This window comes from Myotis yumanensis, unplaced genomic scaffold, assembly GCF_028538775.1.
Source record: "Myotis yumanensis isolate MYYU_CA2020_CCGP unplaced genomic scaffold, mMyoYum1.0.hap1 SCAF_11, whole genome shotgun sequence".
NCBI lineage: Eukaryota > Metazoa > Chordata > Mammalia > Chiroptera > Vespertilionidae > Myotis > Myotis yumanensis.
The window spans coordinates 35,094,551-35,122,435 of NW_027223762.1; the positions used below are offsets into that span (position 1 = coordinate 35,094,551).

The 27,885-nt window shown below is 38.9% G+C and overlaps 2 protein-coding genes across 6 annotated transcripts in view; one reads left to right on the forward strand and one right to left on the reverse strand.

Moving 5' to 3' along the window:
* The window catches only part of COMMD1 (copper metabolism domain containing 1), a 171,768-nt gene that overhangs the window by 37,627 nt on the left and 106,256 nt on the right, over nucleotides 1-27,885 (forward strand). The gene's annotated exons all lie outside the window — the stretch shown is intronic.
* On the reverse strand, nucleotides 1,243-27,845 carry FAM161A (FAM161 centrosomal protein A). Of its 4 annotated transcripts, none has more exons than XM_070429299.1 (7): nucleotides 27,614-27,845; nucleotides 18,523-18,758; nucleotides 15,689-16,852; nucleotides 15,164-15,331; nucleotides 12,749-12,848; nucleotides 3,174-3,328; nucleotides 1,243-2,715 (listed from the first exon to the last, which is right to left on the reverse strand). In XM_070429299.1, the coding sequence occupies exons 1-7, from the start codon at nucleotides 27,818-27,820 to the stop codon at nucleotides 2,574-2,576; spliced, it is 2,172 nt and encodes a 723-aa protein (XP_070285400.1). In that variant the 5' UTR covers nucleotides 27,821-27,845; the 3' UTR covers nucleotides 1,243-2,573. The 4 variants fall into 4 exon arrangements, with proteins under 4 accessions (XP_070285400.1, XP_070285402.1, XP_070285401.1 ...); XM_070429301.1 differs by having other exon boundaries at nucleotides 18,523-18,754; nucleotides 27,614-27,701; XM_070429300.1 differs by lacking the exon at nucleotides 15,164-15,331.

Sequence of the window (27,885 nt, forward strand, 5' to 3'; positions counted from 1 at the left end):
TGAGACTTAGTAACCAACTGCAATATTTGTATCCTGATTCAAATAAACTGTATAAAATGTATAAGTATTTTTTTTAGTATAAGGAAAGATATAACTATTTTTCTTGCTATCAGGATACTATAAATCAATGACTAGAAAGTAGCTTCCAACAAGACTAAAGCCTCATTTACATTTTTCTTTAATAAACACGTTAAAAGGGGGGAAAACAAAAACTACGTCTTCCACTGCTTGTCCCAGAGGCAAATTCCATTACCATTTTTTTACATTACCATCTTTTCAGACTTGAATATAAGCATGCATATTATTCCTTGATTTTTGACAGTTATATACACCAGATTTTATTATTTTTCTTCTCAACTTTTATCTCCTCTATTGTAAAATGCCACACACTAAAGAAATCTTTCAGTTGTCAATTTAATAGCTTTCTAAAAAAAATGATTTTGCATAGAATTACTTGAAATTACCAGTATCTTCTAAGTTTGGTTCTGTATTTACCAGATCACTCTCTTCAAAAAGTGGATCACATATTATTTTTAACAAAATAATATTTAAATCACTTTGTAGTTCAATTTTCTAAAGGTGCAGAAAGTTAAATGTTTTTTCAGGAATAGTCTGTCCTCTGACACTGTCATTTGAATAGCCTAGTTTGCAAAGAGCTTTTCCACACATCTAATCCTTCCTATAGCCACTCAGGATGGGTATTATTCCCATTTTTAAAGAAAACTGAGCATTGCTTCTGAAACCAAGCCCTTTGCTGTCCCCATGAAACTGAGAAGGGATGGATGAGGAGCAAATCCTTGAGAGTAAGCCACATTTAAAATATTACAATTTGTGGGTGCTCTCCTTCCTGGGGTCATGCCTGTGCCTTTCCCTTTTTCCCCCTCCTCATCCTCTGGCTCCAGGCACATTACCATTAGCTTCCTTGCTTCCAAGCTCCAAGGACCCTCCCTTTACCTCTATAACTAGTTTCCTAAGCCTATTTCTTCTAGGAATTACTTTTTCTACCTCTGTGATTAACCAAATAAATATTCTTCTACAAAAAAAAAAATTACAATTTATGAATTGTGTTTCACAGGTTCTCAATAAGTTGGAAGGAAAATGTTTTTAATCCCATGTGTACTTATTTTAAAGTAACTATAAGTATAATTAAAAAACATATTCATACCTGAAACCTATATGTTCATGTTGACCAATATCACCCCAATAAATTTAATAAAAAACATATTCATCTACTTACTCATCCAAACCTTTATTAAGTAAGTACCTATGATATGCACAATCTTGTGCAAAATATTAAAGGAATACAAAGATGGATTTTAAAATGATGCCAACCCTCAAGTTTACAATCTAATGGTAGTGACAAATAGTTTAACACAAACTATAAAAAAGGAATAGCAAATAAACATTTGACCTTAATTAGGAAAAATCACCTTATTTCTTCATTTAAAGCATAAATTTCCAGTAGGTAAATACTGCTATTATATACCTTTGTTAGTTAATACTCTTTATAAGTTGATTATTTTTACAAAAGAAAATGTCTCACTCTATCACATCTTTATGACTGGTTTAAATTTTTACAACAAAAAATTTGCTTACAGAGGAAAAATGATAGTCATAAAATCAAATTAACATCATTCTCAGAAAGACAAAGTGTGTCTGCAATAATATGTAAAAAATTGAACATTCTGGTTCTAGTATTAAAGAGATAAGCCTGAATTACTTTGGAGACTTGCCTTGGACAAGTTATTATGCACAATTTCATCTCATTTAAAACCAGATTGATATTTATTAAGATTATAATTCAGAATGCTATAATTATTTATATCTGTCATAATACACAAGGTTAAAAAATACGTATAAAAACTTCTAATAATTTCTATGTCAAAAATAATTTAGAATAAAACTAGAGATAAAAAGAAAAACTGATAATAGGGTGGATAATTTAATAATAAACTTTCAGTGCAGAAATAAATGTACATTTGCAAGTACCTATTTTTTCTATATTTTATTACTTTTTAAAAAATGGTCCAGATTTTAAAAATTAAATAAAAATAAAAATGGTTCAGATAAACTTAACTAGTAAAACAACTGTGAGGGTTCATTTTGTGAGATGTATTGCAGAGAAAAAGAATGGGCAAACAGTACAATTTTAAAATATGTATTGAGTCATGCTTTCCAGAAAATTTTTTTCAAACAAATCACCAAAGAACAATACTTTTCTCTGCTCTCAATGCTAAGCCATTTTTTTCTACCAAAAAATAATGACATAATAACTAATCAGTTTGTGACAGCTGTTGATTCTCAACTGCTTTTTAAAAATACAAGTAAGAGCAAAGTTGCAAACAGAGCTCATGTAGCAATTTAAAAAACTGAATAGGCAAAGCCAGTACTCAGACTAAATGACTAATCAGCTGGATTTGCCTTTTTGGCTACAAATAACTTTGCTAAAGAGCCCTGCACACATCAGAAGGATTCCTTCCCATCCATGTTCCTAACAAAACAAGCAAAGCTGCTAACACCGGATGCTGCAAATAACAGCACAGGCACAGAAAGGAGGCCCTGCTGATTCTGTTTTATTCTTCAACAGATTTCTCTTCTCCACTTTCTTCTTCGGCTTCGGCTTCATTTTCCTTACAAGATTCCTGGCTGTTGGTTTCAGTAAAATAATTTTCTTCCCCATTCTCTCTTTCTTCTATATTTCCTTCTTCATTAAAGCTAGAAGGAAAAATGTATCAATCTTTCAAAGGAAAAATGATTTGTTTAAAGGTAAACAAACCCTTTGCAATGTATGTCATCATGAAGTCAGTCTTCCTCAAGTGTATGAGCTCCAATTTATCAAGAAAACGCTATAAAAGTGCCAATTGGGAAAGTAAATATTCCTCTGAGAACTCATTTATTTCAAAACTTGGTTTACTCTTTAAACTTCACTTGAAAGCATGTTGTTATTTTCATTATTTATGCCAGTCAGAACTTAAATTATTCTGCTTAAAAACAAGGTATTTCATCACCATGTAATATGTGAATGTGTCAAAAATATCAATATGTTTTACAACAGTTCACATGTATTTTATTAGGTAAAGTTCATTTTAAAATATTATAGAACAGAATTTTTACTTTCTTGCAAGTAAGTATTTTTTCAGAGGTATACCATTCAGACATTTTATATATGTTACCTTTCTTTATCTTCAGTGAAACTTTTCATCTCTTGATTGCTGAAGGACTCAAATATTTTTCCATTTTGGCCTTTCTTTGAAACAAACTCATCAGATATTCCTAGTGCTTTTAGGGTGTTAGAATAATGCTTTTCTGCTGCCATTCTTGCATTTTTCTATAGGAAAGACAAACCTTTTTAGATGAGAACAAAAGACTTTAACTTTCCATTAAAAATGTATGTGTTAAAAGCTCCAGTGAAAAGTAAACTCAATAATCACAGTTGGCTGAAAATATGCATCCCTTCTGACCAGCAATTCCATTCCTAGGTATATACCCAGAGAAACTACATGTGCCCCAGGAGACATGTATAAAAATGTTCAGAATAGTACTGTTTGTAACAACCCCAAACTGGAAACAACCTAAATATCAAAGTAGGATGGATAAATAGGTTGTAGTCTATTTATACAAAAGAGTAAAATAAAGCAATGAAAATGAATGAACTCTAGTTATACAACACAACATGGATGGATCTCACAAACATAATACTGAGCAAAAGAAACAAAATACAAGAGTGTGTATATGTGTATATAATATATGTGTATATTATATATATGATATATATACATATATAATATATATGATTCATTTACAAAAAGGCCCCAGACAGGCAAAACTAAACTATATATAGGGATAAATCATAGGTGGTAAACTGCCAAGAAAAACAAGCAAATGCCTATCTCAAAATTTAGAATGGTGGTTACCTCTACAGAAGAGGGAGAAGGTTTGACCCGGGAGAGGCGCATAGGGTCTGAGGTGCTGGCAGTGCTCTGTTTGTTAACCTGGGTGGTGGCCACTTGAATTTTGATATATAATTATTCTTTACACTGTGCCTATTTTATGACTGCTTAAGGATATCTGGAAAAATCAGTAAGGAAATAAGTTCATATGAGGCCTAGCTGTTTGGGCTCAGTGAATGGAGCATCGGCCCGTGGGCTGAAAGGTTCCGGGTCCGATTCCAGTCAGAGGCAAATACCTCGGTTGCATGCTTGATCCCCAGCCTGTTTGGGGCGGGTATAGGAGGCAACCAGTCGATGTGTCTCTCTCACATCAATGTTTCTCTCTCTATGTCTCTCCATTCCTTCCACTCTCTCTAAAAGTAAATGGAGGGATGTCCTCAGGTGAGGATTAACAAACAAAACAAAAAAAGTAGTTCATGTGATAGTTTTCAGAGGGTTTTTATGTGCCTACTGTAATTTCTGCTCTTTATAAGCCATATCTCTACTCCATCACAGATAATACAATCATCAGTGCTGTTATCTTTACTCTGTGGAGGAAGCAATAGATACAGAAAAAACACACACATGAATTTAGAACTGGGTTCAAATCTCCAGAAAGTTACTTCCTGGCTTTGGGATCTGTGGGAATTATGATGACCTTCTCATACCGGAAGCAAGTCGAAGTTGTCACAGTTCCTGAGACTGCAGGCTTTACGGAGCCACAAGATAACTGCACTAGGGCTTTGGCGTTAGTCTGCGTTTAGCTCCTAAGAGTGAATATGAGCTAGGGCCAAGAATTGCCATCTGGACCTCCAACAAAAGCAAAATGACTTAGGAACGGCCCAATTCTAGTGGCACCCAGTCTCACCCCCCAATTTAACAAATAAAGAAACCAAGATGTTCCTATCACCCTCACTGAGTTTAAGCAGTTTGCTTAAGGTCCACAAGAATGGTAAGCAGTAGAACCAAGTCTCTTGACCCTTTCCTGGGTCTTTTCCACTCCACCATGCTGCTTTAATCTAAATGGTAGGGGTCATCCTGGAGTTTGAAGGTAGCCTAAAGCCTGACTTCAGCAATGCTCTTGCCCGATATCTGCCCAATCCAGGTACTCCAGTTAATGAGGGATCATGGAGTCTAATGTTCTATGGGAGAAATCAAAATAGTAAAGACTGGTTATAATGGATAAAACTATCAGCAGTGCATTTTCTGACACTCTGGAAAACTGAAAAAGGAACACTGTAACTGCTGCTAAAAAGTACCCACGGTGAATAACTTTTTAGAAAAGAAAGTGAACAAGCATCCAGAGGCTCTGAATGCCGACAGACCAGCCTTGGGGGAACTGAAAGGCACGGCAAAGTACGAAGATGAGAACTGTGCTCCAAAGACTGTAAAGAAATCCCAAACCTAACTGAATGCATTAAGAATGGCATGTTCGAGAAACCAAGATGGCGGCATAGGTTAACGCCGGAGTTTGCTGCCTCGAACAACCACTTCAAAAATACAACTAAAAGACGGAACAGACATCACCCAGAACCACAGGAAGGCTGGCTGAGTGGAAATCCTACAACTAGAAGGAAAGAGAAATCCATACCGAGACTCAGAGGAGGTGCAGTGCGGAAGTGAAATACTAAGGTGCGGAGTGCATGTGGAGCGGGCCGGTGGCGGAGGGCGCGGTTGTTGTTTTCAATCGGGAGGGAGTTTCAGACTCTGAGCTCCAGATCCGGGCGAGTCTCTAGGGACCCAGACTCAAACGGGAGAAGCGGGACTGTCTGGCTTTGGTTGGAACTCGAATGCAGCTTTCTCTCCTGGAACTCTGAGAGGCAGAGCCCCTGGGGACGGATCTGAGAACAGCCATAACTGCTCTCTCTGCCCGCCCTGTAGATCCCCGGGGACCCGCCCCGCCCAAGCCCTGCACAGAGGCATTTGCCGGATAGCCTTAGGCAAACAAACGCTAGACTAGCACCGCCCTAGAGATCCAGCACAGAAGCTCTCCCACTGCAGACACAGCTGACTTTCATAGCCAGTTAGCCTGGAGGTCAATTCACCCCCAGTATTTCTGACAACAATCAAGGCTTAACTACAACAAGACTGCGCACAAAGACCACAAGGGGGTGCCCCAAGAAAGCATAAAAAATGCGGAGACAAAGAAACATGACAGAAATGGAGGATATAGAGCTAAAAAACGCACTTTTAAGGTCTTCCAATAATTTTCTAGAAACTGCCGATAAACTTGATGAGATCCTCAAGAAATCTAATGAGACCCTCGATGTTGTGATAAAAAACCAACTAGAAATTAAGCATACACTGACTGAAATAAAGAATAATATACAGACACCCAACAACAGACCAGAGAAGCGCAAGAATCAAGTCAAAGATTTGAAATGCAAAGAAGCAAAAAACACCCAACCGGGAAAGCAAAATGAAAAAAGAATCAGAAAATACGAAGATAGTGTAAGGATCCTCTGGGACAGCTTCAAGCGTACCAACATCAGAATTATAGGGGTGCCAGAAGATGAGAGACAGCAAGATATTGAAAACCTATTTGAAGAAATAATGGCAGAAAACTTCCCCCACCTGGTGAAAGAAATGGACTTACAGGTCCAAGAAGCGCAGAGAACCCCAAACAAAAGGAATCCAAAGAGGACCACACCAAGACACATCATAATTAAAATGCCAAGAGCAAAAGACAAAGAGAGAATCTTAAAAGCAGCAAGAGAAAGAAACTCAATTACCTACAAGGGAATACCCATACGACTGTCAGCTGATTTCTCAACAGAAACTTTGCAGGCCAGAAGGGAATGGCAAGAAATATTCAAAGTGCTGAATACCAAGAACCTACAACCAAGATTACTTTATCCAGCAAAGCTATCATTCAGAATTGAAGGTCAGATCAAGAGCTTCACAGATAAGGAAAAGCTAAAGGAGTTCATCACCACTAAACCAGTATTATACGAAATGCTGAAAGGTATCCTTTAAGAAGAGGAAGAAGAAGAAAAAGGTAAAGATACAAATTATGAACAACAAACATGCATCTATCAACAAGTAAATCTAAGAATCAAGTGAATAAATAATTTGATGTACAGAATGAACCGGTGATTATAACAGAATCAGGGACATAGAAAGGGAATGGACTGACTATTCTTGGGGGGGAAAGGGGAGTGGGAGATGCGAGAAGAGACTGGACAAAAATCGTGCACCTATGGATGAGGACAGTGGGTGGGGAGTGAGGGCAGAGGGTGGGTGGGGAACTGGGAGGAGGGGAGTTATGGGGGGGAAAAAAGAGGAACAAATGTTATAATCTGAACAATAAAGATTTAATTAAAAAAAAAAAAAAAAAGAATGGCATGTTCTGCCCTAGCCGGTTTGGCTCAGTGGATAGAGCATCAGCCTGCGGACTGAAGGGTCCCGGGTTCAATTCTGGGTTGGGGGCTCGATCCCCAGTGTGGGGCGTGCAGGAGGCAGTGGACTAATGATTCTCTCTCATCAATGATGTTTCTATCTCTCTTTTCCTCTCTGAAATAAAAATATATATATTTTAAAAAGAATGGCATATTCTGATTTAAGCAAAATAGATTAAAATACTAATCAAAGTTAGTGTTCATAAACCTTCACCTGAATCTGCTTTAAAATTCAGTTTAACATCTACTCAGCAAGCTGTAATTTCCAAGAAACAGGATAACATGGTTTGTTCTGTACTGGATCATAGGCCTACTGTTGGGATAATTCAATAGCAGCAAGACCACAATTAACACTTACAAATGGGTAATGCTTAAAGTTGTGAGTGAATTTATTACATAACAACTGTTAACTAGCACCAACAGTCACAGCAAAATAGACTGCAAGAAAAACGTACTAATTTCTGTGAACAAAACTAAAGCAATGGTGAGCACTGCCAATCATTCTGTATAAGGAAATACCTTTTAATATTTTATATCAAGGTGAATAGTGTGTTCATTAAAACAAAGATTTCCCCCTTGCATTTCACCATGCAAAAGAATTATAATAAAGAGATAAAAGGAACAGTTAAAATAGCTTCATAATTGTTTATTTTACTATTAAACATCCTGTAAAAAAATTTGTCTCTTTCATGAAATCAAAATAACAAGTGATGAAAGTTTGTCTATTAGCACCTAGAATGAATGAAAAAATGCTTATTTTTTATAATTTTTATAACTGTAAGTTTGGTTTATAGTAATTCTTTCATTTATTTAATAATTACTAAGTACTCATTTTGTGACAAGTCCTCATGGAAGGTAGTGGGTATACACGAAAGTTGTTTTAGGCAAAGGGAACAGCATATGTGAGGGCTAAAAGTGATAGAAGAAATATCAGCTATGAGACTAACCTAGTTTTCAACATTTAAAATTTATCTATGGGTTTAATTTCATACTCACCACTTGTTTTGCCACATTTTCTCTGGTGCTTAGAAACAATGGGAATTCACAACAGGGCAAAACTGCTTGTTAATGTTGAGACTCATCACTAATTCATCAAGGTAATGCTCTCAGCCTGGGCTAATCCCAGAAAGAAAATGACAGGTCAAAATGGCTAATTTGATCATAACAGTTCAGTTTTGGTTTATGATGTTGTCCTAGGTGTCAGGATTATAAAGGATCACTCCCTTTAAAATTAACTAGTTGCCCAGCCGGTGTGGCTCAGTGGTTGAATATAGACCTATGAACCAGGAGATCACAGTTGGATTCGATTCCTGGTAGGGGCAGGTTCGATCCCCAGTGGGGGGCATGCAGGAGGCAGCAGATCGATGATTCTCTCTCATCATTGATGCTTCTATCTCTCTCTCTCTCTCTCCCTCTCCTTCCTCTTTCTGAAATCAATAAAAACATATTTAAAAAAAAATAAAAAACAGACCAGCTCAGTGTTTGAGCGAAGGGCTCTGAACCAGAAGGTCCAGGTTCATTCCCAGTCAGACCCATACCCGGGTTGTGGGCTTGATATCCAGTGTGGGGCGTGCAGGAGGCAGCAGATCAATAATTCTCTCCTATCATTGATGTTTCTGTCTTTCTCTCCCTCTCCCTTACTCTCTGAAATCAATAAAAATATTTTTTTTTAAAAAGTAACTAGTTGGAAGGGAAGAGAGATCATTAAAATAATTTCCACACAACATGGTAGGAGCAAAGAGAAAGGTATGCAAAAGGTAATAAAAAAAAAACACACAGAGGAAAGGGCACCAACACAAGCAGGGGAAACATTGCAAGAAGTGATTTTACACTGAGACTTGAAAGAGTAGGAGGAGCCCTGACCAGTTTGGCTCAGTGGATAGGGCGTCGGCCTGCGGACTCAAGGGTCCCGGGTTCGATTCCGGTCAAGGGCATGTGCCTTGGTTGCGGGCACATCCCCAGTGGGGGATGTGCAGGGGGCGGCTGATCGATGTTTCTCTCTCATCGATGTTTCTAACTCTCTATCCCTCTCCCTTCCTCTCTGTAAAAAATCAATAAAATATATTAAAAAAAAAAAAAAAGAAAGAGTAGGAGGAAAGATAGGAAGAGGCTCTAAGGATGTTCAGAAACAGCATGAATAAAGATTTTAAATTTTAAACTAGTAGTCTGGTATGGCCTGAGAGTAAAAGGGTGTATAAAGTTTTGACATGAGGGGGAACACAGTGGTAGATTAACTAAAGAGGTTAACGGGGTCAGATCATAGAGGATTCTGTATACCATGTTAAGGCGGTTTATCTTCTGAGAGAAAGCAGGACAGCTCAGTGTTAAGTGTTTGGAAGCAGATTGATTTGGGTTCCAATCCCAGTTCCATTATTTAATAACTGTAAATTTTATGAATTACTTACCTTCTTTGAACTTTTTTAAAAATATATTTTATTGATTTTTTACAGAGAGGAAGGGAGAGGAATAGAGAGTTAGAAACATCGATGAGAGAGAAACATCGATCAGCTGCCTCCTGCACACTCCCCACTGGGGATGTGCCCGCAACCAAGGTACATGCCCTTGACCGGAACCGAACCTGGGACCCTTGAGTCCCCAGGCGATGCTCTATCCAGTGAGCCAAACCGGCCAGGGCTCTTCTTTGAATTTCAGTTTCTTCCTCTGCAATATAGGACTAACAAGCTTGTAGCATTTTATTGAGAAGTCAATGACAAGACTTCTTGATACCATTCACTGACAATGAGAACGAATGGTTCAGTGAATGCATGATTGTCACCGTTATCAAGGGTTATTAACTACCTACCCAGGGTTAACATTTTTGCAAGGGAATGAGAACGGCAAAATAAAGATATAATGGGTGGCTTTGCAAAGAACAGGAAAGGCAAATGAGTCAAACCATTATATTAACTCAGATAGGAAATAATAGAGGTTTCACCTGGCATTTTACCATAAGAATGGATAAAGACAGATCCAAAAATTACATAGGGATAAAATTTGTCAGTTCTCTCAGTGACAACTGAATGGGGGGGGACAGTGGTTCCCAGTCATCCTAAATAGTAGTCCAACTAAAACAGAAAATCAAAGAGGAGGATCTGGTTTGGGGCAAGATGAATATAAAATGCCAGTGGGAAATCTGGGTCAATACCCACCAGATAAGAGGACATAAAAACCTGCAGTTAGCTGCTTTGAGCAAAAGTCAATCACTTTACACTGAGCAATATAAAACAGCTTATGATTTTTCCCCCTAAAGTTGAAACTGAGATGTTATGATTATCTATTGTTAAGCTATGTCACCCCTAGGAACCTCTCTCTTATGAGTACTAAGGAAAAGATCTGAAATTGACAAATTTCTCTTAATGGAAAGACTGTAAAACTGAGTGAAAATTTAGTTTTTCTGATAAAAAGAAGATCCTTTCAGTAATTATAGATAAGATTGAAAATTATAGACTCACTTAAAAAAAACACCAATTGCCCTGGCTGGTTTGGCTCAGTGGATAGAGCATCAGCCTGCGGACCAAAGGGTCCCAGGTTCGATTCCAGTCAAGGGCACATGGCCGGGTTTCGGGCTCGATCCCCAGTAGGGGGCGTGCAGGAGGCAGCCAATCAGTGATTCTCTCTCATCATTGATGTTTCTATCTCTTCTTTTCCTCTCTGAAATCAATAAAAAATATATTTTAAAAAAAACACACCAATCGCCGAAACCGGTTTGGCTCAGTGGATAGAGTGTCGGCCTGCAGACTGAAGGGTCCCGGGTTCGATTCCGGTCAAGGGCATGTACCTGGGTTGCGGGCACATCCCCAGTGGGGGATGTGCAGGAGGCAGCTGATCGATGTTTCTCTCTCATCGATGTTTCTGACTCTCTATCTCTCTCCCTTTCTCTCTGTAAAAAAATCAATAAAATATATTTAAAAAAAAAACAAAAAACACCAATCAACAAAATGAAAAGGCAACCTACAAATGGGAAAAAATATTTGCAAATCATATATCTGATAAGGAATTAATATTCAAAAAATATAAAGTACTCATACAAATCAATAGCAAAAACAAAACAAAACACCCAACTAATCCAATTTAAAAGCTGGCAAAAAACTGGGTAGACATTTTTCCAAAGAAGATATTCAAATGGCTCAACAGGTACATGAAAAGGTGCTCAACATGACTAATCATAGGGAAATGCAAATCATTAGGTGATATTTCACAATGAGATACCTCACCCTGGTTAAAATGGCTATTGAAAAGACAAGAGATAAATGCTGACGAGGATGTGGTGAAAACAGAAGCCCTGTGCACTATTGGTAGGAATGTACATAAGTACAATCATTAGGTAAATAGTATAGAGGTTTCTCAAAAAATTAAAAATAAAACTATATGATCCAGCAATCTGACTTCTGGGTATATATCTAAAGAAAACAAAATCACTACCTCAAAGAGATATCTGCTCCCCACATTCATTGCAGCATTATTTACAATAGCCAAGAAAGGAAACAACTTAAGAGTCCATTGAAAGATGAATGGATAAAGAAAATGTGGTATATATACACAATAGAATACTATCCATCCATAAAAAGAAGGAAATCCTGCCATTTGCAGTGGACTTTGAAGGCGTTATACTAAGTGAAATAAGTCAGACAGAAAGACAAATATTGTATGATCTCACTTATATATGGAATCTAAAATTTAAAAAAATAAAGAGATCAGATTTGTAGTTACCAGGAGGAACTGGATGAAGGTGGTCAAAAGGTACAAATTTCCAGTTATATACCAGTTATATGGGGATGTAACATACAACATGGTAACTATGTATGGGATATTTGAAAGTATGGATATATAAATCCTAAAAGTTCTCATCACAAGGAAAAACAATTGGGGGTAAGTATAGGAGGTGATGGATGTTAATTAAACTTACTGTGGAATCATTTTTTAATTTATGCATGTGAAGTCATTATGTCGTACACTTTAACCTTATCCAGTGCTGTACGTCAATTATATCCCAAAAAGAAACAAAAACAAACAAACAAACCCACTGGCAGAAATAAATCTGATTCAATTAGCCATTTTGTTTCATTTTTTAATTCTTCAAAGACCTCCAAATCATATCATGAAGCCTTAACTTAATATTTGGCCAAGCTGGTATGAAATAAACACCAGCCATTAAAAACGTGTTGTGGAACTATTCTTTCAGAAATGATTTGATCAGTAGTATGTTCTTTATTAAGCTTACATGCCTCATCAACAAAATTCATTCTTAGATTTTGGCAAAATTACTTACTTGACTGGCTTGATGAAGCTGTCACAGAAACAATATGTCTTAGTACATTATATAGCACATAAGAAAAATGGACTAAGTTAAGAGCTGTATATGTTTAAAAAAAACACACACACAACAACTGACAGTAGCTCTTAAATTCCAACAAACACAACCTGAGCAACTCTTTGAAATAGTAGTGGCCTGTGTTTTAATTTTTCTTCTATTTCTTCTAGTTCTCGTCGGTATTCTCTCATCCTTTCCTTTTCATTCTTTCTAAAATTAAATAAAAGGAGTGGAATTTTAAAAAGAAATAAGAACTTGCATATATAACATTTTAGCTTAGATGGCAAATTAGAAATTAAATTATGAGCACAATTTACAGTTGACCACCATTCCTTTTCTAGACTGGTAAATTTTTATGGAACACAGAATAAAAATTCTAGGTTCTGCCCTAACTGGTTTGGCTCAGTTGATAGAGTGTCGGTCTGTGGACTGAAGGGTCCTGGGTTCAATTTCGGTCAGGGGCACGTACCTTGGTTGCGGGCACATCCCCAGTAGGGGGTGTGCAGGAGGCAGCTGATCGATGTTTCTCTCTCATCGATGTTTCTAGCTCTCTATCTCTCTCACTTCCTCTCTGTGAAGAAATCAATGAAATATATTTTTTTAAAAAATTCTAGGTTCTGAGAGCACACATTTTACATCCTGGGAGCAGTCTTTGTACTCTGAAGGTTCTGAAATCTTCAAGACATAATGTTTTACAGGGCTTCAAATTGGCCTGAAAAGACGAATGAATGAATGTCCTCTTATCTCATATGTAAATGTATAAAACCAAAAAAAATTTGGTCACAAATAGGTATGTTCTTTTTAAGAAGTTTTTTTCTGAAAATAAGAACTTGTTCTTCTTTAGTCCCTTAAATGAGAACTGCTACAGGTTGGTGGCAAAGTTAATTAAATGGGATGAGGAGAAATGAGGCGTATTTGACTATAATATATAGAAAAATAGGAACCAAATACATAAATTCACAGTAAGTGTACTTAATATTTGGGCAAGATCCAATAATGAATTAAACTATGCTATTTCTCTATGTAAAATAAAATATACTAACTCTACCAAGATAATAAGATTTCATGGATTAGAGAAAATAATTATACTATAAAATTATAACTATGTTTAATTATATACAAGTTGGTATTATTAAAAATCCAGTTTACTTTCTAAGGATGAATGAATATTTCTAAGGAATTTTTTTTTTTTAATATATTTTATTGATTTTTCACAGAGAGGAAGAGAGAGGGACAGAGAGTTAGAAACATCGATGAGAGAGAAACATCAACCAGCTGCCTCCTGCACATCTCCCACTGGGGATGTGCCCGCAACCCAGGCACATGCCCTTGACCGGAATCGAACCCGGGACCCTTGAGTCCGCAGGCCGACGCTCTATCCACTGAGCCAAACCGGTTTCGGCTCTAAGGAATTTTTTTGCTCAAGTTCATCAAATTAAGCTCCTTCTACCAATGAATTGATATAAGGAGCTATATTCCTTATAATGTCTGACACTGACAGACATTATAAGGAATCCTATATAATAAAAGCCTAATTAATATGCTAAGTGTCTGACCGTTAGTTTTACCCTTCAACCAGTTGCTATGACACGCACTGACCACCAGGGGGCAGATGCTCCAACTGGTAGGTTAGCTTGCTGCTGGGGTCCAGCAGATCAGGACTGGTGAGTCAGGCCGAATGCGCCCTGGAGCCCTCCCCAGCCAGGGTGGGATCCTGGATTGCACTGGGCCTCTAATTAAAAGGAAATATAGATTTGGGGGAAATATTATAGGTCAGATTAAAAATTAATAAATCATATTACTTACCCAGCTTTGGGGGAGTTATTTTCCTACTTAAACATGAACATTTTAATGTTTATTTGCAACATAAAAATGTTCCTCTGGAACATTGGTTTTCAAACTTTATTCTGTAGAATTCCAGTGTTCTGTAAAGGGGTTCTGTAAATATTTTTTTAATTTATATTAAAACTGAAAAAATGCAACCCATACCACTAAACATTAACTCACCTGTTAATCGACACTTTCACATAATTGATGTTACTTAACACCAGTGTTAATCTGTGCCATCAGATTTCATGTAAATCTTAGAACAAAAATCTTTTACATATCTGTTTGTTGAAGAATATTCTGAGATTATATGACAAGTTGTTGAAAAAGCTTTATATCTGTGCCTCAAGATTTTTCTCAATATTACTAGTATATTGTGCAATCAAAAATAATAGAAAGAAAAAGAGTTAAAATGCCAATATAAGATATTAACTATAGCCACAATATTTCTGTTCAATAACATAGCTTCATGGTCCTCACCATCAGGTGTGTATACATATCTATGTTGGTTCTCATCATGAGTTGAATGAGAGAATGTGTGTGTGTGTGTGTGTGTATTAAGTATAAGTAACTGATAATAACTTGAATCCAGAAACTAAAACACTAATATTCTTCTTAATTTGTTCATATATTGGTAACTTGATTTTTAAAAAGTTTGAAAACCAATGGTCTAGAGGTTCAGGATTCTTTCATGATACCTGAGAGATTTTATTCTGGATTTAGATATTTGAGCTAAACTTTGATGTGAGTCATAAGCCTTAGTCCGGGTTGTCAGGAGTTTCTGCAATTCTTTCATTCTTTGTTTCTGCTTAGTTAGGATCCGAGTTCTCTCTTCTTCCAACATTTTCTTTTCCTCAAGTGATCTCCTGAGGGCAACAAACTAAGGCTTAATTCACTTTAAGCCAATGAGAATGTTGCTTAGCAAAGATTTAACACAGGATAATTCAAAGGCTGAAAAAAGGCAACCTTTTGAGAAGGATCTGACTTGTGAACTTGGAAATCAATAGGCCAACTCTAACCTTGTCTATTCCCAAGGAGTCATAAAATGGAAATTACATTTCTTAGCACACACTTTTGCAAAATGTTCTATATTATAAAGTAAAATATATTACTAGATATAATAATTTCTTCATACTTTCAAATTCACCAACATAAAATTAATAATGTCATGTACACTATTTTAGCAATCATAGGTCAGTCAATGCAGTAGCCTAGTTATTTACCTGGTGGCTTGTTCTCTTCCTCTGGAAGATACTGTGGGCACTGGAGGGCTGCAGTTATAAGGCACACGCTTTGCATTTGGACTTCTTCCTGGTGACTTGTGCCTTAGAGACTGATAAGCCCAGTGTGTTTCTTTCAAATTTTCTTCCTCTGCTTTATTATCTGCCAAATTTTTCTCTCTTTTAGTGGATGCATGTGAGGCTGCATGAAGATCAGATGGTTTGTAAACTAAAAGGATTTTTGGACTTTTCTGTTCTGGGAGGTGCTTCTGATACCTCTCAGGAGGTTCTCCAAAATCAGCAATCGGGCTCCTAGACTTGCATTTACACTTCAACTGTTGAGCCTGTTTGGGATTCTTGGGCTTCCTTGCAGCAAAACTTCTGTGAGGTGGACTATAAGGCGGAGGGGATGAATTCAGTAAAAGTTCTTGGGCCCTCAGCTGTGTCTTAATATTTCTAAAGAGCTCTTCTTCTTTTAACCTGTTATTGGTAGTTGAACCATAAGTAGATCGAGGTATAGGTCTGGCTTTAAATCGATTTGTTTTCTTTTTAGACTTAATAAAGTCTCTCAGCTGCTTTTCCCGGATTGCTCGCTTTTGTTCCTCCCTTGCAATAAAATTAAATGGCTTTTGTGAGGCCAGAAGTGCTTCTTTGTTTTTCTCCTTCATAATCCTCCTTCGTTCTTCATTTTGCTTGACTATGTCATGATAAAGGGGGGAAAAGACAAATTCTGGAACTGGGTTGGCTCGGAATTTTTTCTTACACTCTGAATCTTCTTGTTTTTTGAGCAGTTTGTGTGCCATTTCAATATCTGATTTATATTTCGTGTTCTCTTCTTTTTTCTTCTGTTCTCTAATCATCATTTGAAAAGGCTCAGGTACTGTAATCTTTGGCACCCATTCTTTTGATTTCTTCCCTGTTTTTTTAATTGCTGGGAAGTCAGCATCTTCACACTGAATGTAATCTTTAACAGAAAAGTTGGTCCACATGTTGTTGATGAGCTCCTTAGCATAGGTCATCATTCTGCTTTTCTCAGGATAGTCTTTTTCTAAGTTGGGCAGCTCATCTTCAGAGGAAGACACAATCAAGGAGGAAGAATGACCTAAATCAGGTTCTGAAAGTGATGTGATTAACGATATAGGGTGATAGTTCTTTTCTGATACACACCTAAGTGAGGAGAATAATTAGGTTACGTTACACTTTCAGTTGTATGTGACCAAATATAAGAATTAAGAATTAGATATTTTCTTATATCAAGGTATAATCAATTAACCCAAATGGTGTGGTTCAGTGGTTGAGCATCAGACCTATGAACCAGGAGGTCATGGTTCGATTCCCAGGTTGTGGGCTTGATCCCCAACAGGGGATCCATGATTCTTTCTCATCATTGTTTCTATCTCTCTCTTCTCCCTCCCTCTCTGAAATCAATAAAATATATACATATATTTTTTTAAAAAGGTATAATCAGATTTAAGATAGGAGCTGGATATGGCTTGTAAAAATTATCACTTTTATTTAGAACAGAGCTGCAAAATGCCTATAAATTATCTAATCTGACACCTTTATTTTGTAAGGGAGGAATATGAGACAGTTGAGGCTTCTTGTGTCTAACCTCTGAATTGAATTCTCCACATGTTTTCCATAGACACCGTTTTAAAATATACATCTGATCATTTCACTCTCCTTCTTGAAACTTTCCCATGATTTGTCATTGTTATGAAGTCAAATACAGATTACAGAGTCCTTTAATATTAGCCTCTGCCTAGCTTTCCAGTTTCACCTCTCACTTTTCCCTACCCCCATCACCATTCTACATCACATCCAATCACATGAAGTTCCTCACGCACACCATTCCTCATCCCGCCATGCCTTTGCACACATGGTTTCGGCTGCCTAGAAGGCCACTCCTTGCTTCCTACATTTGCTGCAGCTACACACACCCCTTAAGACTGAACCCAGATATGACTTCAGTAGAAAATTACTTCCTGTGTCCCTCCACTGACACTCTGACACGATCAACTGCTTTTTCTTGTCTCTATAATGTTGTATTGCAATTTTTCATTCTCAGCGAATCTTTGAGATCCTTGAGTGCATCTCAATTTTGACTTCCTAGTGTCCACGCAAGGTCTGACACCCAGGAGATATGCAATCAGTGCTGACCCTCTGGATGAGTTAAGGGACTTGCCTCAAGTTTCAAAATAAGCCAGTTTATCACAGAAATAGGTCTTGAAATTAAAGACTATTTTGAAAACTTAATCAGATTTATGTTTTAGTTCTAAACAATTTATACTATATTTTTAATAAGCTCATGTTAATTCACATATTATAAAGGTCTTTTAAATTTTTAATATTCATCATTAAAAAATATTCTGATACATGTCTACAGTTGTATGAATGATAGGTCAGAAATAAAAGACCAAATGGCCACCTAATGACCCTCAAAGCAAGAAGCTACCTGGTAGGTTGATAAGCCATTAAACATTTTGAATAAAATTCCACCTCCATATATAATTACAAGTACAAAGGGATATTTGAGAGAAAATATTCTGAAATAATTTTGTTCTGTACTTTATTCTTTTAAGATTTTAAAATTGATTTTTAGAGAGAGAAAAATATTAATGGGAGAGTACATCATCAATCAGCTGCCTCTTACACGCCCCCGTCAGGGGATTGAGCCCGAAACCTGGGCATGTACCCTGACTGGGAATCAAACCAGCAATTCTTCAGTACGTGGGACGATGCCCAACCAACTGAGCCACACCAGCCAGGGCTTGTTCTGCACTTTTAAGTATACATTTTATTTTACAGTCCACAAATAAGATTATGTACAAACTTACATGGAAGAGACACTAGAAGCTTCATCCCTGATGATCACTGGCTGCACTTTCTTTAAATTTAATTTATTCTGGTACATTTTCTCTAACTTTGCCATAGTTTCCATGTGGGCAGTCTTCAGCTCTTCTAGTTTCCTGAAATATTCTTCATTAGAGTGGAAAATATCAGAAAAGTCCACAGGGTCCTCATAGTTCATATATGTTAGGTTATTCACCCCGGAAATGATGTTAAAGTCTGTCTGATGGGAGGGAAAAGCCTGTTATATGGTATTTGGAATTAAAAGACAAATAAATTTGACACTAATTCCCAATGCTACTTCTTACTTGTGAGCTATGTACATTTCCCTCTCACATTTTATTGAGAACAAGAGAGAGAAATCAAGTTGCCAGAAAATAAATACTATTTGATCCTCTTTATAAAGGATGGTTAGATTCTCAGATCATGTACTAACCCATACTCTATAATAGGATAGAACCAAACTATCTTTAATAAAGACCCTCCGTTGGAGTTGTAGGTGATAACTGAAATGAAGAAGAACCAGTTCCTCTTACTGCAAACCAAGCAACTACAGCCCAACATCCGGAGCTTGGCTCCTACAGTATGGGCCACAAGGGTGCACCAGTGGAGAAGAGAGGGGAATGGGCAAAGGAGGGCAGGAGAGTGGAGGGAACAAAGTTCTCATTGGCTCATCAAGAACCCAGGAAGAAGCCCTCCTGGATGTGCAGGGGAGACCTCATAGGAAGTAGGAGGGTTGGAAGGGGGTGGGAGGTAGTTTCAGAACAGCCGCTCCTGGGGGCAACAAAGAGCAGTTGTAACAAAGTCCTGAGTGACAGGGACATTGGGAGTGAAAAGAGAACAAGAATAGTACAGTATAGCATTGTAACTACACAGAGTATAGTTATTCTATATATAGGTCATGCCTGGAAGAGCCTGATTGATCTTTCCCCTAACTCTTTTTTTAAAATTATTTTTATTGATTTCAGAGAGGAAGGGAGAGGGAGAGAGATAGAAACATCAATGATGAGAATCACTGATCGGCTGCCTCCTGCACGCCCCCTACTGAGGATCGAGCCCACAACCCAGGCATGTACCCTTGACCAGAATCGAACCTGGGACCCTTCAGTCTGCAGGCCAACGCTCTATCCACTGAGCCAAACCAGCTAGGGCTCCCCTAACTCTTTTCATATACATCTTATAGTTCTTTTAATTGAAGCAACTATAGAGGTAAAACTCCACTTTCTCCATAAATATAGAAATTTGATATTTTCTCAGTTGAGAAATAAAGTTATGATATTATGCATAAAAGGCTGTTGAATATGGTCTTAAATTTAGCCTATTGCCTGAAATATACTCAAAATGAAAAAAGAGTATTTGCCTTAGAAAACTATAAACCCGATCTGATAAGACACTAAGAAATAAATCTGAGTAGCTTCTCCCAATGGGAAAATGCAGAAGAGTCACTTATATGTAAAAGTTATAAATATGAGTTTTTAAACAGTGTCCAGGAGACCAGTATTGTACTACTTGGGCTAACAGAGAAAATGAAGGAAAACAAATGTTTTTCAGTAGAGCTGGTGTGCAGAAATTTACCAACAAATCTATGACTCAAAGAATTGCTTTATTGTCATACAACTCAAGAGAATTTTCTGATACCTTCTCCTGTTTCTATATGTGCTCCTCATCATTACCTTCTTAGCTGTGGAAATGAGTACTTTGTTAACTTCCTCATTCATTAAATTCTTAAGGATACCCAGCATTCTCTAGCTGCTTAAAGATACAAATCAAATAAACACTCCACCTTCTAGAACAGTGATTCTCAACCTTCCTAATGCTGCGACCCTTTAATATAGTTCCTCATGTTGTGATGACCCCCAATTTCATTGTTACAAATGAAACATAATTAAAGCACAGTGATTAATCACAAAAACAATATGTAATTATATGTGTGTTTTCCGATGGTCTTAGGCGACCCCTGTGAAAGGGTTGTTCGACCCCCAAAGAGGTCTCGACCCACAGGTTGAGAACCGCTGTTCTAGAAGCTTCAGTGAGTTTAGGTGAGGATGTGTACATAAATAATGGGCAGCAGACATTAAAGGAGACAGAACTCCTGATTCCTGCCTGTGAGCTGCTCCCATGTATGTCACAATATCAGTTACCATAAGAGCTCAGAGGAAGAATGCCTAATTCTGACCATGGGGAAAAGAAGAGACAGAATTTACAAGGGTGCACCAGATGGAGACACTGTTAGATAAGGACAAAGCTTGTCAGATTAGGGAAGCAGTGAAAAACAAAGAAGTCTGAGGCACAGTGCCAGAACATTAATCATATGTTACTGCATGATGATGCAACTGGCAGGTACTCTGTTCTTGATCAGGAAACTGAGGCTCAGAGGATTTAGGTGACCTGCCTGCAGTCACACACCAGTAAGTAGTAGAGGTGGGATTTAATCCAAATCCCAAGTGTTAGGCTCCAAAGACACACCGTAGGAAGGGGTTTTTAGCCACATGAGGAAGGAACAGGCATGGTATGCTCAGAGAGAGGTAAACAGTCTGGGGCTAGTGAGAACGGGATGGAGCACAAGGGAGGGTGGGAAACAAGGTGAAAAGGGCACGTCAAGAGCTTCAACCAGGCAACAGGAGCCTTGAAGGATGTGAGCAGAGGAGTGCCATGATCAGTCGTGCTCAGAAGGATTCTTCCGGTAGCAAATAGAGTGAAAACGAAGGAAGAAAGATTAGCAGCAGTTAATGAGCTAATGCCAAGGTCCAAGTTAGAGATATTAAGGGCAGAATTAAGGAAGCAGCACCAAGGCGGCTGCCTTGGTAGATTTAGGAGGCTGAATCATCAACTCAGTAATGGCCTGTATTGTGGGCAACAAATCGAAGACTTCTGTTTGGAGTGCTGCCTGTCTAGGTAGATGCTGCTGCTGCTGCTGCCATTTATCAATATAGGGAACACTGAGGAGGAGAGTGTTTTAGGAAAAGAAAACGAATCTCTCTTAGACACACTGAGTTTAAGGGATAGTAGGGGAGGTGAATGTCCAGGAAACAGGTGGGTAAATTTATCTGGAGACCTGGTAAGGAGGCTGGGCTGTAGATGAAGATATGGGAGCCACCAATATCACAGAAGTGGCAGGTGCAGCCTTGCATATGAATGAGGCAGCCTGAGGAGAGTGTGGGCAATACGACAAAAACCCGAGGATGGAAATGTTGGTCAACACCAACATTTAAATAAGCAGTGAGCCCTAACCGGTTTGGCTCAGTGGATAGAGCATCGGCCTGCGGACTCAAGGGTCTCAGGTTCGATTCCGGTCAAGGGCATGTACGTTGGTTGCGGGCACGTCCCCAGTGGGGAGTGTGCAGGAGGCAGCTGATCGATGTTTCTCTCTCATCGATGTTTCTAACTCTTTATCCCTCTCCCTTCCTCTCTGTAAAAAAATCAATAAAATATATTTAAAAAAATAAATAAATAAGCAGTGAGAGGAGAACTAATATGAAGTAGAAAGTGATCATTAGAAATACAAATACCGTAACCAGTTTAGCTCAGTGGATAGAGCGTCGGCCTGCGGACTGAAGGGTCCTGGGTTCAATTCCGGTCAAGGGCATGTACCTTGATTGCGGGCACATCCCCAGTGGGGGGTGTGCAGGAGGCAGCTGATCGATGTTTCTCTCTCATCGATGTTTCTAACTCTCTATCCCTCTCCCTTCCTCTCTGTAAAAAATCAATAAAATATATTAAAGAAAAAAAAGAAATACAAATACCAAGTGATAAGGGTATTCAAATGAAGAGAGCTTTTGTTTGGTTTGAGTTTGTAAAGTAACTCCAGAAGCCTTCCTGGAGGAAGTGATATTTAAGCTGAGTCAAAGAATAGAAGAATCTGGAGGATCAGATAGAGTATAGGGGGAAAGAGAGAAAAGGTACTGCAGACAAAGAAAAGGACATTAACAAAAGCCATGGGGGTGAGGGGCATGGTGGAGAGTAAGGTGCACACAGCTGCAGGATCAGAGGAGAGTAAAATGTATAAAGCGATTTTGGGAAGCAAGCCTAGAAAGGAAGGTTAGGGCAAGCAGGAGGTGGTTTTCATTTCTTGTCTACTACTTGGCTAGAAGTTAGTACCTTTTCAATTTGGAGAATTTTTATGGCTTGGGAGAAAGATTAGGGATATAGTGTCAAATTCTTGTGTTCAAGCCTAGGTTCTGCACTTCTTAGCCATGTGACATGGGCACTAATCTTTCGAACATCAACTTTACAATACTTGAAGTATGCCCAGTGTTAAACTATTGCCTGTCAGCTCCAATGCCACCCTTCTACACCCTGCTGGGTGATGCTGAGGACAGGAGTCTGTAAACCATGTTTCCGCTTTGCCAGCTGCTCCCAGGTAGACTCTTCCTAAAGTGGGGCTAGGGGGAGACAACAGGGCTAGAGGAGGAAGAAGACCTATTCCTTCCTGTTAGTTCTGTCCACTTGTCTACTTGAGTGACGCCTGCAGTGGTTCTTGCCCTGAGCAGCAGCATTGGCTGATTTCATTCTGCAGTTTTTCCAATGCTCACAGAATCAGCAAAATCACCTCGTGGCCTTTATTCAAATGTCATCGCCTCACCAAGGCTACCCTATTTGAAATTATAACCTCTCCACCCACTCATTGTCAGCCTCCCTGTTTTATTTTTTCTCATAAATACTCACCACCAACAGTCATTCTACATATCTTTATTTGCGTAATGTATGCCTAATTCTTCCACAAAGTCAGTATCACAAAGACAAGGATTTGTCTGCTTTGTTCATGGTGGTGTTCCCAGTGCCTAGAAAAGCACCTGACTAATGGCAGAGGCTCAATAAACATTCATTGGAAGAATGAATATACAGCTAAAAAAATATTATTTCCATTAAGAGGAGAGGTATTCCCTCACAAAGAACTGGATCAGCCCTAGCTGGTTTGACTCAGTGGATAGAGAGTTGGCCTGCAGACTCAAGGGTCCTGGGTTCAATGCTGGTCAATGGCACATGCCTGGGTTGCAGGCTCAATCCCCAGTAGTGGGCGTGCAGGAGGCAACCAAACAATGGTTCTCAATCATTATTAATGTTTCCATCTATCTCTCACTCTCACTACCTCTCTGGGAAAAAAAAAAAAGGAACAGAACCATCCTAAGAAATACTGGCTGCTCTAAAGAGTTATATTCTACTAAGTATTAAGAAAAGGGCTTATTTCTTAAAAAACTAACTAAAAGAGGGAAGATATTCCAAAGAACTGTTTTTAGAAAAAAGCATACAGGTACTCTCCATTCGTTCTTTTAGAACATCCTTTAAAAGAAGGCCTTCATAATAGTCATTTTCCATTAAAGGGTAAAGTTTATTTGGTCCTGGAAAAACTGCAAAGATACTGAAGGATGAGTAGCTTCTAAAGAGTGGTGGCAGGTATGATATTTATACACTGACTTTTAACAGTATCTGTCCCATTTCTGTTTAATACTCTTAATACTTAACTTTTCAGATAAATTACTCCCATGGTGTTTTACCTAAAACAGATGAATGATGAATAAGTGAATTCTAACTTTAATTTAATCTTTGTCTTCACACAGAAGAAAACATTTTAGTAGGTCAAATAACCTAGACCCGTGGTCGGCAAACCACGGCTCATGAGCCACTTGCGGCTCTTTGGCCCCTTCAGTGTGGATCTTCCACAAAATACCACGTGCGGGCGCACACATACAGTGCGATTGAAACTTCATGGCCCATGTGCAGAAGTCGGTATTTTGTGGAAGAGCCAGTATTTTGTGGAAGAGCTGCACTGAAGGGGCCAAAGAGCCACATGTGGCTCACGAGCCTCGGTTTGCCGAGCCGCAGTTTGCCGACCACTGACCTAGACCAAGGACATTATTTTCCAAGAGCCTAAAATAGCACCCTTTCCCTTTAATTGTTCGGCTTTTTGTGAATGTTGTGCATGCAGCCACTAGATTAGAGGATAATCTTCCCTAGATTGGCTTGACCCATTTAGATGATGCTCCTTCCAACACATGCACATGTGCTTCATTAGTGATCAGCACTCATAATTATTTGTGATATAGTCTGTCTAGTATCATCTGCAATTCTGGAATTTTTACTAAATTTTTTTTTTTCGTTGAAAGGATTTGTAAGGAATGAGGCAGATCTACATATAGTAACCTGGGTAAACCCAGCAATAAATGATAAGAGTAAAAAGCAAGTTTCAGAACAATATGTATACATAAAATGCTACCAAATGCTTCAAGGATGTACACAGGAGACAGGAAAAAGCCCAGAAGAATACATATATGTCAGTTTCAAAACAGTGGCTACCAATGGGTAGGGAGGAGGGACTCAGACTTTCTTTGGGAGGAGAGAGTAAAAGGGCCCAAGCCTTATTTGTAACATTTGAAATTTTAAAAGGAGAATGTGCTCATGTATTACTTATCTAATAAAAATATAACTTAAAGAAGAATGCTTTGTGAGTACTAATACTAAATTAAAAACTGAGCAATCTCTATTGACTACTTGATCTGTCTGGCACCTGCCTCTCACACTCCCCTAGCAATACTGCTTACCTTTCCCTTCCTCTTCTACCTGCTCCCACCCCCACTCCCCAACTCGTTTATTTCTTTAAGAAACCAGAAACTATCAGAGGAAAGTTCCCTCATCTTCCCATCTATAAAACGGCCTGCTTTTGTGCCACTTTTCTCTTTTCCTCCTGCTTCAGGATGAAATGTCCCTTCTCTTTAGCAATATCTGACACTTTCCCTCATCATTAAAACCAATAAACGGGACTTCCACACTCTTGTGGTGGTGATCCTACCACTGTAGCTGGTCCTTAATCCCTTTAGTCTCCTTTTTATCTATCTAACTGTTAAATGAGGTTTTTAAAGTGTTCTAGCCCAGTTGGTGTGGATCAGTGGTTGAGTGTCAACCTGTGAACCAGGAGGTCATGGTTCGATTCCTGGTCAGGGCACACGCCTGGGTTGTGGGCTCGGTCCCTGGTGGGGGGGCATGCAGGAGGCAGCTGATCAGTGATTCTCTTTCATCATTGATGTTTCTGTATCTCTCTCCCTTTCTCTCTGAAATTAAAAAAAAAGTTCTATACAAGACCCCTTCTTTTTCTGCACTCTCCCTAAGTGACTTTATCCATTCCCATTGTTTCAAAAATGCTGAAAACTCCCAGATAGGTATCTCCAGCTCAGACTCTACAGAACTACACTTTCATAGGCTCAGCTGCTTCCTACATATTTCCACTTGGTAGTTTCACAGATCTCTCAAAGTTACCATGTTCAACACTAAAACCTTGGAGGAGGGCAAAGAGGAAGAAATGGGGGAGGAGGATCTATAATAGGATTAACAATAAAAAAACACACACACAAAAAAACAACAACACTGAAAACCACCCAGCCTCTACATCCATTCCTCCCCAACTTGTCCCCAGTTCAGTAAATGGCACTGCCTTTCATGCAACTTCTCAAACCAGAAACCTGAGAGTAAGCATTCTTTATTTCTTCCTCTTCCTTGGCCTTCACTTTCATTCTTTAACAGTAATTCTGATCCATTCTGGAGAAATCTGTCCACTTCTTGCCATCTCCCCCGGACTCTAGGTCCAGCCATCACCTATGGCTTCTGAAATTACTGCACAGTCTCCTAACTAGTTCCTTACTTCTGCTTTGTCAGAAGTTCTCCACAGAGTCATCAGAGTCATTTTTAAAAAATGTAAATAGGAACATGTCAGATTTTTTAAAAGTCTTCAAGGACCTCCCAATGCACCTACAATAAACAACTCCTTACCTAGGTCTACAAGGCCCTGAATGTTTAGGCCCTGCTTACCTCTCCAAGTTCATCTCCCCTCACTCATTCTTCCCCTCTTTTCAACTCTTGCTGGCTTTCTTTCAGATCCTTAATCACCCAAAGCTCTTCATTTTCCTATCTTAGGACCTCTGCCTGTGCTTGTTCCCTCTGCCTGGAATGTTTTCCCACACCCACTCTTCAAATAACGGTTACTCTTTTTCATCTATCTGGCATCAGCTTAAATTTTAACTAATTTAATTATGGCTTAGTGGTTGCTATGACCATGAAAGGTGTTGCTACAGATTTTCTCATTAACAGTTTTAGTGTAGATTAAAGAGATTACAATTCCAAAATATTCAGTGATTTCTATTAGCCCTAGACCACAATGCTTTTTCTTTTTGTATCTGAGAGGCTTGAAAAAATGGTGTTAAGAATCTTTAACGGGGGTAAGGAGGTTTATATCTGCGGAGTCAAGGTTTCTAACTTTTAAAGGAATAGAGCAGATGGCAGACTCGGCCCTCTAACTGGTGGACAGGTGTTCACGACACATGTAACACTGAAAAGTGCCCTTTAGGAAATAATGGGTCCTCAGTAATTTGCTTCTCTGGATGCTTAACTCTATCTGTCTGATCTAGCCACTGAACTCAATGGTTTTAAACATCGCTTCTCATGTATCGTGTTAAGATGCACTAATAACCAAGACCTTAAAATGACAATAAAACACACCTCTGACAGCACAGTTGATTCACCTGAATCTTAGGGGTTATCATCTGTGGGGTAGGTAAATCAGACCTCCCCAAGTTAAAAAGAAAAGGGAATGTCTACTTCTGACAAATACTGGAGCATAAAGAGTAAGATTCTGCACTCTCTAGACCAGCAGTTCTCAACCTGTGGGTCGCGACCATCGGAAAACACATATAGCATATCAGATATTTACATTACGATTCATAACAGTAGCAAAATTACAGTTATGAAGTAGCAACGAAAATATTTTATGGTTGGGGGTCACCACAACATGAGGAACTGTATTAGAGTCGCGGCATTAGGAAGGTTGAGAACCACTGCTCTAGGCTAAAGTAAAATGCTCTCCAAGAAATTCTTACAACAATCGTTTTGGTGAAAATTACGACTTTTTAAGGCCTCGGTTTTATTGATTTCTATGGGAACATAGAGAAGATGGTGGGTCAATATTACCGACGTTCTGGACAGGGAGCAGCGTTTGTCAGCATGTCGCTCAGCCCAGCGGAGACGCGGACCAGCCATCAGCCCGCACCCAGCCAGAGCCCAGTCCTAGCCCACGTCCCGCCCCCACATTACCATCGCCCGCGACCGCTGCACTGCCTTCTCATCTTCCTGTTCCTCCTCCTCCTCTTCCTCCAAGGCCGCCACCGCGGCCGCCAGATCCTCTAAGCCTATAAGCCTAGAGTCTGGGTCCTCGTCCTGGGCGGCCCGCGCTGGGGTGTTGGGATTTACTGGGGCTTGGACACTGGAGGCCGCCAGCTCCGCGCGCGGCGAGGCGGCCATCACCGCGCCGCGGAGACCTGAGCGCCCCCGCTGGCCCGCGTGGTGAAGCAGGAGGGGCGCCCTGC

What these genes read in the sequence shown, in the direction of transcription:
- FAM161A (XM_070429299.1), bottom strand. Translation starts at nt 27,820, where the DNA reads ATGGCCGCCTCGCCGCGCGCGGAGCTGGCGGCCTCCAGTGTCCAAGCC. An exon ending in TCCAGAATAAAATCTCTCAG is followed by an intron (nt 12,849 to 15,163) that starts GTATCATGAAAG and finishes ATTTAATTTTAG; the next exon opens with AAAGAATGAAAAGGAAAGGA. An exon ending in TTCACTGAAGATAAAGAAAG is followed by an intron (nt 2,716 to 3,173) that starts GTAACATATATA and finishes TTTTCCTTCTAG; the next exon opens with CTTTAATGAAGAAGGAAATA.